This window comes from Rhipicephalus microplus, chromosome 3, assembly GCF_043290135.1.
Source record: "Rhipicephalus microplus isolate Deutch F79 chromosome 3, USDA_Rmic, whole genome shotgun sequence".
Taxonomy (NCBI): domain Eukaryota; kingdom Metazoa; phylum Arthropoda; class Arachnida; order Ixodida; family Ixodidae; genus Rhipicephalus; species Rhipicephalus microplus.
The window spans coordinates 185,879,430-185,892,841 of NC_134702.1; the positions used below are offsets into that span (position 1 = coordinate 185,879,430).

Genomic DNA, 13,412 nt, shown 5'->3' on the forward strand with positions numbered 1-13,412 from the left:
AGCTAAGCAGGGGAGGGGTATGGCATGAGCGAAGAACATACGTCACGTTTCCCTTGTGACCTTGAGTACTTCTTTTTTTTTCTTCGTATCCGCAGCTTTTCAGAGTGATCGTGTGCGCACGCGTGAACAGGTAGCGGCCTCACAGGACGATCCCTGTAACGACCGAGAGCACCATGTTTAAATCAGCCAATGGCTGAAAGATGGCCTTCTACGAGTGATTTTTGAGTGTCTTCCGTCATTTGTTAAAAGAAGAGAAAGCATTCTTTAGCTGAATTTGGTGGTTTATTGTGAATTCCAGGCCGTGTACTGCGCTATAATATTTGGCTCACTGTTTTTGGGAGCCTTTACTACCCATTGGCAGTGTTTTGTGTCCGTTTTTTTTAAAAAGTGTTGCAGGGTTTCTTTAAGAAAGCAATCCTGAGGCACCCCACGGAATGTACCAAGAAGTCGTGGTGCACTTATCTAAAGAGTCTGAGTACTCGAGTTTCTAGGAACCGCTGCTGCAGAATTCTGTAATGGGGAACAGGTTGAAAAAAAAAATGGAGAGGGAGTGGGTGCTTGGTGCTTGCTCGCTGAGTGGCGCTCATTTCAAGTCTCCCGAAAAAAAGGAAGGAGGTAGTTGCTTGCATAGGGGCTCTTGCTTGGGAATACTATAGATTTTGTACCATGTAACGGCACTTGTAAAAAAAACGTGCATTCTTTACAGTAATCTACATGGGATTTATTCTTCACCACTACTCTGTCACTATTTCATCTAGGGTAACCATCCCGTAGCGTTTCCCGGCATGTCACAGTCCTGCATGTCCATTGCTGATGCTGCCTGGAAGCAGGCACTTTCATACCAGCCCCGGGAGCCACTGCAGAATTTGGACATGGACCACGTCATCCAGTCAGGTGGGTAGCACAATATCTGGAACAAATGACACAGCTCGACAATCTCCCGACAAAGGATAACTAGCGGCATAAACATTGGTGGGAGCATTATTTCTGCTTTTCAATTTTTGAGGCCATCGTGGGTTTCCGGTTTGCATGCCAGCATTGGACCAGTCTTGGCTCAAGCTTGGCAGCATTGGCAGAAATATTGGTCCCACATTTGTTAGACAAATTTTGCCTAACTAGCATGTGTTTTGTGCGACACTGAACAATCAACCTAGTAATCAGTGTTGAAAGACCAAGTGCAGGCCATTGTTGCTTTTCTTAGAGAATGGATGCACCAATACTGTTTGTTTACTGGCAAGGACGGGCTCTTATCGCCGTCTTTATACAGCGATACTATCAATTTTGTACATTGTTGCCATCTTTACAAGGTGGCTATGGCACTATTATTTGTTGACTGAGAATGATGGGCCTTTTTTGGCATCCTTATACTATGGCAGTGCCAACATTTTATGTTGGCTGGTTACGATGGGCCTTTGTTGCCATCCTAGTACAATTTCAGTACCAATATTGTATTTTGGCTGGCTATGATTGACCATTGTTTGCGTCCTCATAGGCTGGCTTTGCCATCATTGTTTCTCAAGTGGCTTGACTGGAACTTCATTGTGCCATCATTTGCTAGCTTACAAACAATAATGGTTTGATTCGCTGTACTATTTGGCTCAGGATAAAAGATGATAGTATACCCCATCATAGAGTCCTACTCACACTGAGTATAACAGCAGCAGCGTTCAGTTTCAAATGTCAAGTGGGCTGTTGCACTTAATCTTGATTACTCTGCTAGGAATAGATTGAGTATTTATATCACTGATTAAACCTTTATTTAATTTTACGTGATGTAGCATATTACATGTTTGTTACTTTATTTTGAGCTAACATGCTCATTAAAAGTACTAATTAGTTGGATGTATGAAATGTTTTACTGGCTATAGTATAAAATAAAAGGAGCATTTCTGCTGTTGCTAAAGGTAACCAAATAATTGTGGTGTATTGATCTCAATGTAACTGTTGAATGAAGTTCGAATAGGATGTTGTCAGTATATACATGCAGCACAAACTTTTACAGAGGGCTTGATGGATATGTATACATGCTTTGCCTTTTCTCTATAGAAAACATGCAGAACCTTCTGTGGAGGTTGTCTTAATCATAAGGTTTCCTACAAAATTTACTAGTAGAGGGAACTTCGGCTCTGTGATTGGTGATCCATCAGACGAACAATGGATGTTTTTCCTAGTCTTCGTGCTTGCGGTTTCAAACATATTTGTGGCTTTGTTTATTGTTATTTCTTGGCACCTGTTTGGATAAAAAAAATCAATTGTTTTGAACTTCGTGATCTGAATTGAATTGTTGGGCCTATAAAAAGGTCAAGATGGTGAAGTTGAACTTGTGAACATCTGCTGAGCTGTGTCTTGCGACTAAGTGGCAGCAGGCTACACAGAGCCAAAGGGAACCGAAAGAACGAAGTTGAGATAAATCTGTGCTGTGCCCACCATTCTTATGCTAGCCATAGCGTTATGCATTGCAGCTCTCCTAGACACTAGCACCAGATTTTTTTCTGGTGTATTTTTAGGGAACGCTACGGTCTTAATGATGCATATGCATAGGACTTTACTGTAGGCAAGTGAGTAGTCACTGTGTTCAGTGGAAGTTTGTCCTTGGTGAGCGCTGGCATGGCATCTTTCATCTTTTTAGCATTTGTCAGTGTATGAAATGACACAGCAAAAAACCGTCCATTATCATCAAAAGACATGTCTGCGTGAATTTTTGGCAAGGTTAGAATTTTTCTGAATTGCACAGGGCTCAGTGACGACTCCAGAAGTTCTTGTAGGGCTCTTATTCCACCATCGCAAATTTTTTCTACAAAGACTTCGTATCACATGTCCTCCTTTTACAGTTTTTTTCTGAATCGTCACTTTCACATTCTGCCTGCATTTGATCTCTCTTGTGGGTGAGATTTATGGGTGCTATACCTGACTTCTTTGCTTCTTCAAATTTCTTTAGTTAGTATGAGGTAACCATTAGCAGCGTGTTGTGTGTAGCACAATTAATGCGGCTGATGCAGAGTGCAAAGCTAGTTCCCGACCCGTCAACTAACAAAGCTGATTGGCTCCGCGAAGGCGAACGCGGGAGACCTGCACACGAGAAATAAAGGAGACTCCTTCATTCACACAGTTTACGAGCAGAGCCGTCCAATTCGTCCCTGTTTGGGACTAGCTGGGGAAGGCTTACTTGGAAGAGGGTCTGGCAAGAAGCAGGCCAGGCGTCGCCGTGTGAGTTTGTCATTGTTGGCATGCACGTGCTATTGAGAATGACGCAAGGACGCGACCACTGGTCTGTCCAAGACATGATGGCGGCACGCAGACGAGCTTATCCTCCTTCACTATACGTCATTACCAACTGTTGTTAAGGTGGCGGGGCGCCTCGCTGTCGCGTGCACACCTGGTCAGCGCACAGGGCTTCACGGTGTACTCTCCGCACTTGAGGAGGCTTCTATAAAGCGACATGTAATAAGAAAGCTGATGGAGATTGAGCGTGAGAGCGGCTATGGTTGGAGGTTGGCCGATACACGGCCTGGAATGGGAGAGAGTGTGACACGCGGTGAATCTATCCCTTTGCATGTTGTATTTGGTAACGAGGTTTTTACCAATGCAGTGTCTGTTATGAAAGTGTTTCTGCGAGTGGTTGTGATTATGCTAGCCCCAATGTGTGTTTGACTTGTGTGAAGACCCTTTGTTCAACCGAGGGTTGAAAAGAGGATGTTTGAATCTGAAAAGGAAAAGCGGAGGTTCGGGCTTGGACTCAGGCAGATGCCTGAAGCTGCAATAAAGCGTCTCTTCACCGGACTACGGCTCTTCCTTGGCGCTGCCACTGTGCACTCAAGTCATCGAGGGGACTTATTCCGAACCTCAAACATTTTCTCTCCTGAGCTAGTGTAAAAGCTAGTCGACGAGGAGGAAATTAACTCCCTGTGTTTGATTTATTCAATTTTTTCAAGTCTCATTTTCGATTAAATGCTTTGGCACACTTTCTTGCAGCACACTATATAAGGGTATCCACGCTTTCTCCGAGTTCATTCTACAGCTCATTATTTATTTTATTTTATTTATTTATTCAATACTGCAGACCAAGAAATGGTCCAAGCAGGACAGGTACAAGAAGCAGGATATAAACAAAAACACATGTGATAACAAGAATATATCACGAGAAATGGAATCGAAACACCTACTAACAGAGCGCATAAAAGATAACATGGCAAAATATTACATTTAATGGATACATAACACAAGTTAACAGTGCATATTTTAGCTCTAAGCAACAGAAAATTGGCTAAGATCAGTTAGACAGTTCCACTCTGATACAGTACGCGGAAAAAAGGAAAACTGAAACGCGTTGGTTTTAGCAAAATACGGGGTTAAAGAATGGGTGTGATGATGACGTGTATGCCTAGTGGACAGAGGAGATACATATGCACGCGGGTCAAGGGCTAACTTATGATTGACAAGAAGATACAGAAGGTTAAGGCGGTTCCTTTTTCGCCGTAATTCAAGTGTTTCAATGTTGTTAGCAGTCATAAGTTCAGTCGGCGAGTCCGTAATTTTAAACTTTGAATAAGCAAACCTAACAGCTTTTCTTTGCACTGCTTCCAGTTTTTTAATGTTAGATTTAGTAAAGGGGTCCCATACAACGCAAGAGTATTCTAGTTTTGGTCTTATGTACGTAAAGTAACTAAGTAGTTTTATGTTAGAAGGAGAATTTCTAAGCTTATGTTTTAGGAAACACAGTTTACGGAAGGCAGCAGAACATACGTTGTCTATGTGTAAGTTCCAAGAGAGGTCATTAGTTATTGTTACGCCTAGATATTTGTAGTTGTTAACCTGTTGTAGTGATGATGAGCCGAGATTATAAGTAAATTGAAGAGGTGTTTTTGAACGAGTTACACAAAGATAAACAGTTTTTTGTGCGTTGAGTGCCATACCATTGTCATTACACCAGTTTAGTATGTTATTAAGACTTAAGTTCAAGTTCTGTTGATCATTAGAACAGGTAATTTGACGAAATAGCACACAATCATCCGCGAACAGTCTGATTTGAGTTCCTGGTAGTACTGTGTTTACAATGTCATTTACATAAATTAAAAATAATAGCGGCCCCAGAACACTCCCCTGTGGCACGCCTGATGTTACAGGAAGAGAGCTCGAATTGATCCCATCTACTGAAACAAACTGTGAACGTTCTGTTAAATAGTGTTGGATCCAGGCAATGAATATGTCGGGTAGATTGATGTCCCTGAGTTTTGCAAGCAGTTTGTGATGAATAACTTTATCAAATGCCTTACTAAAATCAAGGAATATGACGTCCATTTGACCATTTTTATCCAGAGTTTCTGCAAATGAATGAACCACTGAGACTAACTGAGTTACGGTTGAATAACCTTTTCTAAAGCCATGCTGAAAATTAGTTAATATAGAGTTTTGTTCGAGGAATTCCACAACGCGTTTGGATATTACATGTTCAAGCATTTTACATATTGGTGATGTTAACGAGATGGGACGGTAGTTCTCTACGAGTAAATGGTTGCCTTTCTTAAACACAGGAACAACACGAGCCCTCTTCCAGTCACTGGGTAGTTTTGCACTCGACAGCGAACATCGAAAAAGCACAGTGACAAAATGAGCAATACTTTCTGCATAACGGCGAAGAAAAACATTAGGGATATTGTCTGGACCACAAGATGATTTAGTGTTCAACTTCAAGATCATTGCAAAAACACCAGAATATGAGATAAAGTCCACTTCATTAGGCTGAAACACTCTTTTCTGAGGCGTATTAAGACTCGCCTTAGCAAACACGCTATGAAAAAAATTGTTAAAATGCTCTGCAATGAGCTTCAGATCTGTAACTGTATTTCCATCGACTAATATATGTGATACCTGCTTCTTACTATCGCTCAGGAAGTTCCAAAACTTCGTAGGATCATTTTTTAAAAAGTTTGGCAGTGTTGTTTTAAAGTAAAAATCCTTTGACTCGCGCAAAGCACGTGCCAAATTTATTTTAAGTTCATGAATAACAGCTGACTGGGGATTACTCTTTTTCAGCCGTTTTAATTTGCGTTTTAGATGAATGATTTTACGCGTAATCCATGGGGTGCTTTTAGCAATCTTTTTAGATTTGGTTGGTACGAATGAGCTTATACAGTGATGGCACATTCTAGTAAAATGGTTCCATAGGGCGTCAACATCACCCTCATTTTCAATAAAGTCATCATAACAACTTCTTATGTACTGCACAATAGACGCGTCATCGGATCTTGCATAATCCTTGAAGCTTCGAGTGGCTGTGCGTTTGTGACCGACTGAGCTTAATAAAGGAATGGTGACACTTACAAGATGATGGTCAGACAGGCCACTTTCAATTAGAACTGTATATTCATAAAAATCGCGGCTTAGGAACGCTAAGTCCAGTATTGCACTAGACGAACCTTGTTCTCGAGTAGGCTGCCTAACCACTTGAACTAGGTCGTGAGTAAGCATGATGTCAAAGACTATGTTAGCATTCTTGTTCGATTTGCGGCTTGCCTGAAGGAGTTCCCAATCAACATTCGGTAAGTTGAAATCCCCGATAACAAAAATTCTTTTACTGCGAAATTGGGTCATATGTTCTTGCAATTTCAGCAAATATTCAGGAGCAGCGTCTGGTGGTCTGTAACACGCGTATAGCACAAAGCATTGATTCCAAAAAGTTATTTTGATACACAAGCACTCGAGGTCAGTGACATCCGCTAAAACAATCGCTTGTATTGAAGGCTTGACAAGGATAGCAACACCTCCGCCCTTATTCGTCCGGTCCTTACGAAAGACACTGTAACTCGGAGGAAAAACTAAGTCATCACTTATTTCATTTCGTAACCAGGTTTCGGTGAATACAGTAATGTGTGGGTCGTATTCGAGTAGTGTGGCCTCAATAGAATCTTTTTTGTTTACAATGCTTCGTGCGTTTATATTTAGGATTCGCAAGTTCTTTTCCTTCGGTTTCGTAGATTTGCGGGTATTCTGATCTACTTGACGAGATAAATGAACGCGTTTAACGGATGTTGAAGGGCCCTCGTGATCACCCCTCACTCTCAATTCTTGTTTTGCTTCTGCGTGTAGCCTCTGGTATTCGGGCGGTTCATGCCCGCATTGCCGTTTTTTCCCAACGGAACTTTATCATTCAAATCATGATCCCAGACGTAAGGCACGTTGTTTATGTACAGTTTATCGAACGCTAGTGAAACCTTCTCTCTTTTGTCACGGTTATGCTTTGCACTAGCCCACAATTTCCTTCGGATGTCGCGAATTCTTTGGGAAAAATCTTCACCAATGGAATAGTCCGTGCCCTTGAGTTTAAAGCCTTTTTTTAGTATTGCATATTTACTTCTTGAATCTAACAGTTTAAGAATGACAGGTCTGGTCGAGTCATCTCGTTGTTTGCCTAGTCTGTGTATACGCTCGATTTGTACGCTCTCAATTTCAAGAATATCCTGAAAAATGCCTTTATTTACGGCAGTTTCAAGTGCGGTGTTAGTTTCATCTTCTTTTTCTGGAAGTCCATAAACGATCAAGTTAGAGCGTCTGCTATAGTTTTCCATGTCGTCTATTTTTGATTCAAGTACTTTTATAGTGTTTTGCATGCAGTTAATTTGCTCTTGAAACAATGCTACCCTTTGTTCGAGAGCGGAAATTGAATCTAATTTTCTTTCAATGTCTCGAAGACGAGATTCCTTGATTTCTTTAATGTCCGAAGCAATTTCCTTAAGCTGTTTAGCAATTTGCGCTGTGTCTGGGCCCGGATTTTCTTCTATGTCGCCTCCAAGCAACAGCAATTTCCTGGCCGAGTAAGTGAGTACATTTAACATATCACACAGCCGGGGGCACGGCAGCATCAAAAGAAAACGGTTATCGGAGCGAAAGCATTTACCATAATGCCCTCTTACCTGCGCAATCAAGACAAGCGGGTTTTGAGTGATCCGCATGTTTTCGATGCCGCCGTGCCCTGTGGCCGTGAAGTAAGCTGGCAGCCCTTTTATAGCCGGCCAGCACAGTGTCGCCGCCTGTGGTGGTGCTGCGCAGCGCTCCACGCGCGGTGACGTAGAGCGATGATTCAGTCGTTCCCACGGCGGCCAGTTGAGATCGTGAAGCACGCACCGAGGCTGTCCATCGAGGTGAAGCATCCCGGTAGCAGCCATGAGCGGTTCCGAGCACCATGACACTGGATCTTGCAGAAGGCTAAGGATCTGCGCAATCAAGACAAGCGGGTTTTGAGTGATCCGCATGTTTTCGATGCCGCCGTGCCCTGTGGCCGTGAAGTAAGCTGGCAGCCCTTTTATAGCCGGCCAGCACAGTGTCGCCGCCTGTGGTGGTGCTGCGCAGCGCTCCACGCGCGGTGACGTAGAGCGATGATTCAGTCGTTCCCACGGCGGCCAGTTGAGATCGTGAAGCACGCACCGAGGCTGTCCATCGAGGTGAAGCATCCCGGTAGCAGCCATGAGCGGTTCCGAGCACCATGACACTGGATCTTGCAGAAGGCTAAGGATCTGCGCAATCAAGACAAGCGGGTTTTGAGTGATCCGCATGTTTTCGATGCCGCCGTGCCCTGTGATGTTCCGCCGTGCCCTGTGATGCCGCCGTGCCCTGTGATTATGCTCTGATGTTCCAAAATAGCGTGTACTGGAATGAATTTGCAAAATATATATTTCTTCTAACACGCAAACCTCCTTTTATCATGTTCATTTTGGCACACTAGATGAATGAATGGTGGGGAATTTAGAGAATGTGTTGTAGCACCATGCTAATCACATTGAAAGGTGCCAAAAGTTAAGGAAACGCTATCACATACCCTACCTACTTGTTGAGTGCAATAGCAGATGTTTACGACATTCTCTAAACACCCACATCATGTCCATGTGTTTGCCATTTCCACCGCAGTGGGCCTGCTGATGGCAGTGCCATCTAATTGTTTTTAAAATAAATTGAATGGCTTATGATCTGTGGCTACGGACGGCAAACCACGTGTAGTCAGAATTAATACATATCCACTACATAGGACTGTTGTCTGCGGTGTTTATCTGGCACTGAAGCACTGGTGGCATGCCGTTAGTGAAAATGGATATTGGCATAGTTTTGATGATAAAGTCACCAATTTTTCTGTGAGAATTACTAGAGACATCTTCGGCGCTATGATGCACAAGAAGCTACAGGTACGGCAATCCACTCATCATGGAAATGATAGGCTGTTAAAGTGCTTGCTTAGACTCGATTTCTGGCACCTTAATTAGTTTTCTGACTACACAGATCTATTATTTTGAACAAAATGTCGCCTTACACAAGTAAAAAAATTTAATTTGGCACACCGCTTGCTCATGTGTGTAATATAGGCGTCAAATGAAACATGAACAGGGGCAAGCATTAGCAGTGGTAAAGTGCTGGCGAACTGCAGTGCTGCATGCCAGTCAGTGGTGACGATTGGATAGTGCACTCCATACCATTTCTAATGTTCGCCACTGTTCGCGCACAGAGGGTGACATGTCATTGAGGTCTCATGCTTTGTTTATTTATTTACATCTCTTCCCACCAGTGGAGTGCAAGGTTCAGTTTGGACACAGCGCATTCTACGCTGATCAGCGGGTGTGCCTCAAGGTTTTCATCAGGTAATCTCCCATGACCAGTCAGTGAAATGCGAAACTTGTGAAATAATTACCAGATCTACACGAGAGTGGCAGCTTTTGTTGTGCCTTGAGAAAGTAATGTTGCATGCATCACATAAGTGTAAGAATTTTTATGCAGAGTGACAGAGGTGTCCAATTTCTCTCATGGTGGAAATACAGTGCATTGATTCAGTAAAAAGAGCCTATCTTTGAATTCATGCATTGTCTCTACAGTGGGCAATGCATCAAGTGATAACACAGGTTATTAAACTTTTGCGTGAAAGAGTCATCGTATGAAAATTGAGCCATTTAGTGGTAGGCAGAGTTTTAGTTGAGAATGGTTTGAGTCAATGAATGGTGAACCGAGAGCATCCTCGCTAACCAGAATTGACACACTGATATCAGCTTAGTAATTTTATAGAGGTGGTTATATATCTTGCTGTGTTCTAGTACAGGTTTTGATAAATGGCGCAAAAAGAAAGCAATGTCACTCTATCAAATTTTCGGCGAGGAAAGGCAGGTTTTCATGTTAAGGTGCAAAAGCTGACAATCCTTATTTCTCAAGGTCACATGCTTGCAGTTGTTTGCTGCACTTCGCCGCCGTCATTGGCACGAAACCACCACATTACTGCAAGATTAACTTCTAGTGTACTAAGTATAGTGAAACACCATAATAGGAGACACCAATGTGCCTGCACTGAAATGAAAGTTGACCAAAAAATCTGAATGGGGCATCCCTCTCACAGAGACCCCTGAAGTAAGGGTTAAGAAGTCTTCCTCAGTGCATCTCTTACAATGCTGTAGAACATGGTAATTTTCAAAAAAAGGCTTTTTTTTTTTTCAATATTTTTTCAGCACACCAGAGACTCGTGTGCTTGCTCATTTCTTTCATGCAATCTTATTTCCTTTCGAACAGATCTAACTGCCCTCTTCCAATTAAGGCCAGTGGACTGAAGGTGCACTTTAACAACCAGGTATTGCTTAGTTCAACACTCTATGCTTATTTCCTTTTCTTTTTATTAGGGCTGTAATACTGCCCTAACAGCTCACTTGTGTCGGCGTGTTTAGCTGCACGAACTTGTTATTCTCAACTTTTTGTTATGTCAAGAGAATCTCTCTGGCCTTATCGTGTTTACTCGTGTAATGAGCGCACTCGCATAATAAACGCACCCCCAACTTCAATCATAAAAATTTGGATTTTTTTCCCCTCGCGTTATAAACGCACCCCCTACATTCATACTCTGCAGTCCCACTAACCGACAGCTGGTGCCTCCTCACCTTGGATCTCTTCCATTTTTTATTATTTTTTCCGACCCCCCTTGGCCACCTCGGCTCGCTCCCTTCCTCCCCCTCACCCATTGCCGTGTGCCGTATTGTTTTTTTTTTTTTATCTGTACGCGACACGTCCCCCGTCTTTTTTATCTGCGCTCCACAGCAGGGTTAATGAATGATGCGAGAGTAGAGATTTCTGGAAAATTGGAAAAAAACGCTTGTCATCCAGAAAAGATCGTGACGATTTCTGCTACATGGTAGTACTCCCGAATCTCGCTTTGCTTGTTATCTGCGCGTACAGGAACTCCTCTTGCAAAAGCGAGACAGCGGACGTATTTTGTTGTTAATCTTGTTATCGAAGGTTTGTTTTGATGCTTCGGGGATAGCTTGCTAAAATGTTCTTTACTTGCTACAATGTTAATGGCGTCGTCACGGTCGTCGTGCAAGGTTGCCGCGAAATTGGCAAAGTGTGTTGTAACATCGTAGTGCACGCTTGGGCGCCCCTCGAGATCACAGCAGATACCACTGTCGAAGTTAAAGAAAAGATAGACGCAAGACGCTTTTATGGCGTGCACGGGCAGCCCTGGGACAGCTGGCAGAATATAGCGCTTCCAACCACGAAAGATGACTAAAGTGCAACAAAGAAGCTGTTTCCAAACAGTGTACGCATATTTCAATTTCGAAAGGATAAGCGACCTAACTTTTTTTTTTTTTTCAATTACTGCATTTTTTGCTTCTCCCGAAAAAGTTTTCATAAAATTTACCCACGTAGTAAACGCACCCCCCATCTTTGCTCTGATTTTTCGAGAAAAAAAAAAAAAAAGGTGCGTTCATCACACGAGTGAATAAGGTAATTGCAGAAACAAAGGCCACCAACCAACCTGTATAATTTGAGCAGTAACCTTTTTTCACAAGCTGGATTTGACTCTAAATATATAATATATGTGGTGCTGTGCTGTGTTGCTGAAAGTAGCTGTGTAAAAGTGGGACACTACATTAGCAAACTGTGCCTTTTAATATTGGCGCTCAGCATTGTTTACGCATATTGTTGTTTCATTTGTATTTTGAACATGAAGCCTCTGTTGGTTTTTTGTTGACAGCACTATAACAACTTCTGCATCGTCGAGGATGGTGATCCAGCCGCAGCCATAGGCAGCCTGCACTTGGTGCCGCGGAGGACACAGTCCTTCTCCTTTGCATTCCTGCCACGGTCATGTGACATCAACAGCGACATACAGGTCTGTGCACACTCATTAAAAGAACGCGTTAGAGATACATCAAACTAAATCTGAATTCGGGGTCACTTATGTGGCCAGTTGTTTCCCCTTAGACAGCTAAGAAAACAGGAGGATTCTCTGGGGGGCAACATGTACGGCATGAGTTTTTTTAACGAATCGGTTGATTTCTCCATGCAGGTGAAGTCTCCTTTTTTTTCAAAGTGAGGTACGTGTTATAGTTACTGTGTTTGTAATGCAACGACCAAAACAGCAGGTAAGTGTCTGTGTTACAAGCTGCCACTCTAGCGTCGCCAGCGCGAAGTCGGCGACGGGAATGACAGCAGGTTGGTTCGTTCCGTACGCAAGCAGAGACAGTGAAGAGATCAGAGACGTGAGGAAACAAAACAAACTTTACTCTAGTGATATTGCAGCACACGGGATCTAATACAACACTTCAATACAACTAACAAAATACATCAACACTTGATACAACTAAAAAAATACATATAAAACCAATAAATCAGCTTATGCGAGAGAACTATTACAAACTACACAAACTAATACCAATAGAACTACGGAGGAGAAAGTTCGAAGATATAAACAGGTGAAGGCATACGTGTGATGACCGGCAGCGTTGCGTCCCCGACGATCGGATGCGAGAAGTCGAAGAGAGGTCTGGCACGATTGCGATGTCGGCGGTGTTACTACGCTGGTGGCTCCGGGAGGCTAGTGCTTGCAGGTGACTTCGAGCAGGTTGAGCTAACTCGAGGCGAAGTCCCGATGTCTACGTTGCAGACGTTAATATCGCGTCACAACTAGACGAACGGCTAAGTTTAGGTGGCCAGCCGATACAGAGCCACACTAAAAACCTCTAAAAGAGATGCTTGTTGATCTGTTTCTACACCATGTTGGTCAGCGACTAGTCTGTCTAGCAGGGCAAAATCCTGCGCTTAAATCCCCCTCGTGTCTCCTCGCTCTCTTCCTTGGGGACAAGAGACCTATACATGGGTCCAATCATGTGCGTTTAATTGATGGAAACTCCGCCCCAAAAATATTTTGACCCCACCCCTTTTTAATCGGGAGAGGGCCCTCAACTAGTGAGAGTGACAACCTGTCGGGTTGTTGTCATACGGCTTGGCCACCAGAGCGTTTTCCACGCTTTTCCCCGTGGGAACGGTCAACCGTTTGGCTCTCAGCCGGTGCGTCTCGTAGTCTAATCCTTGTTCGGGGTATACCGCGGCCTTCTACGACCTTGCAGACGCCGCCGCAGTTACAAAAGGATCAACCGTCGGCGGCGACGTTC

At 43.3% G+C, this 13,412-nt stretch overlaps 1 protein-coding gene across 1 annotated transcript in view; it reads left to right on the top strand.

Moving 5' to 3' along the window:
• LOC142804073 (trafficking protein particle complex subunit 11-like) overlaps positions 1-13,412 on the top strand; it is a 145,709-nt gene that overhangs the window by 67,318 nt on the left and 64,979 nt on the right. The window contains exons 16-19 of the mRNA XM_075890622.1: positions 759-894; positions 9,551-9,623; positions 10,537-10,594; positions 11,993-12,130. Coding sequence (XP_075746737.1) covers positions 759-894; positions 9,551-9,623; positions 10,537-10,594; positions 11,993-12,130 — 405 coding nt within the window. The remainder of the gene's footprint in view (positions 1-758; positions 895-9,550; positions 9,624-10,536; positions 10,595-11,992; positions 12,131-13,412) is intronic.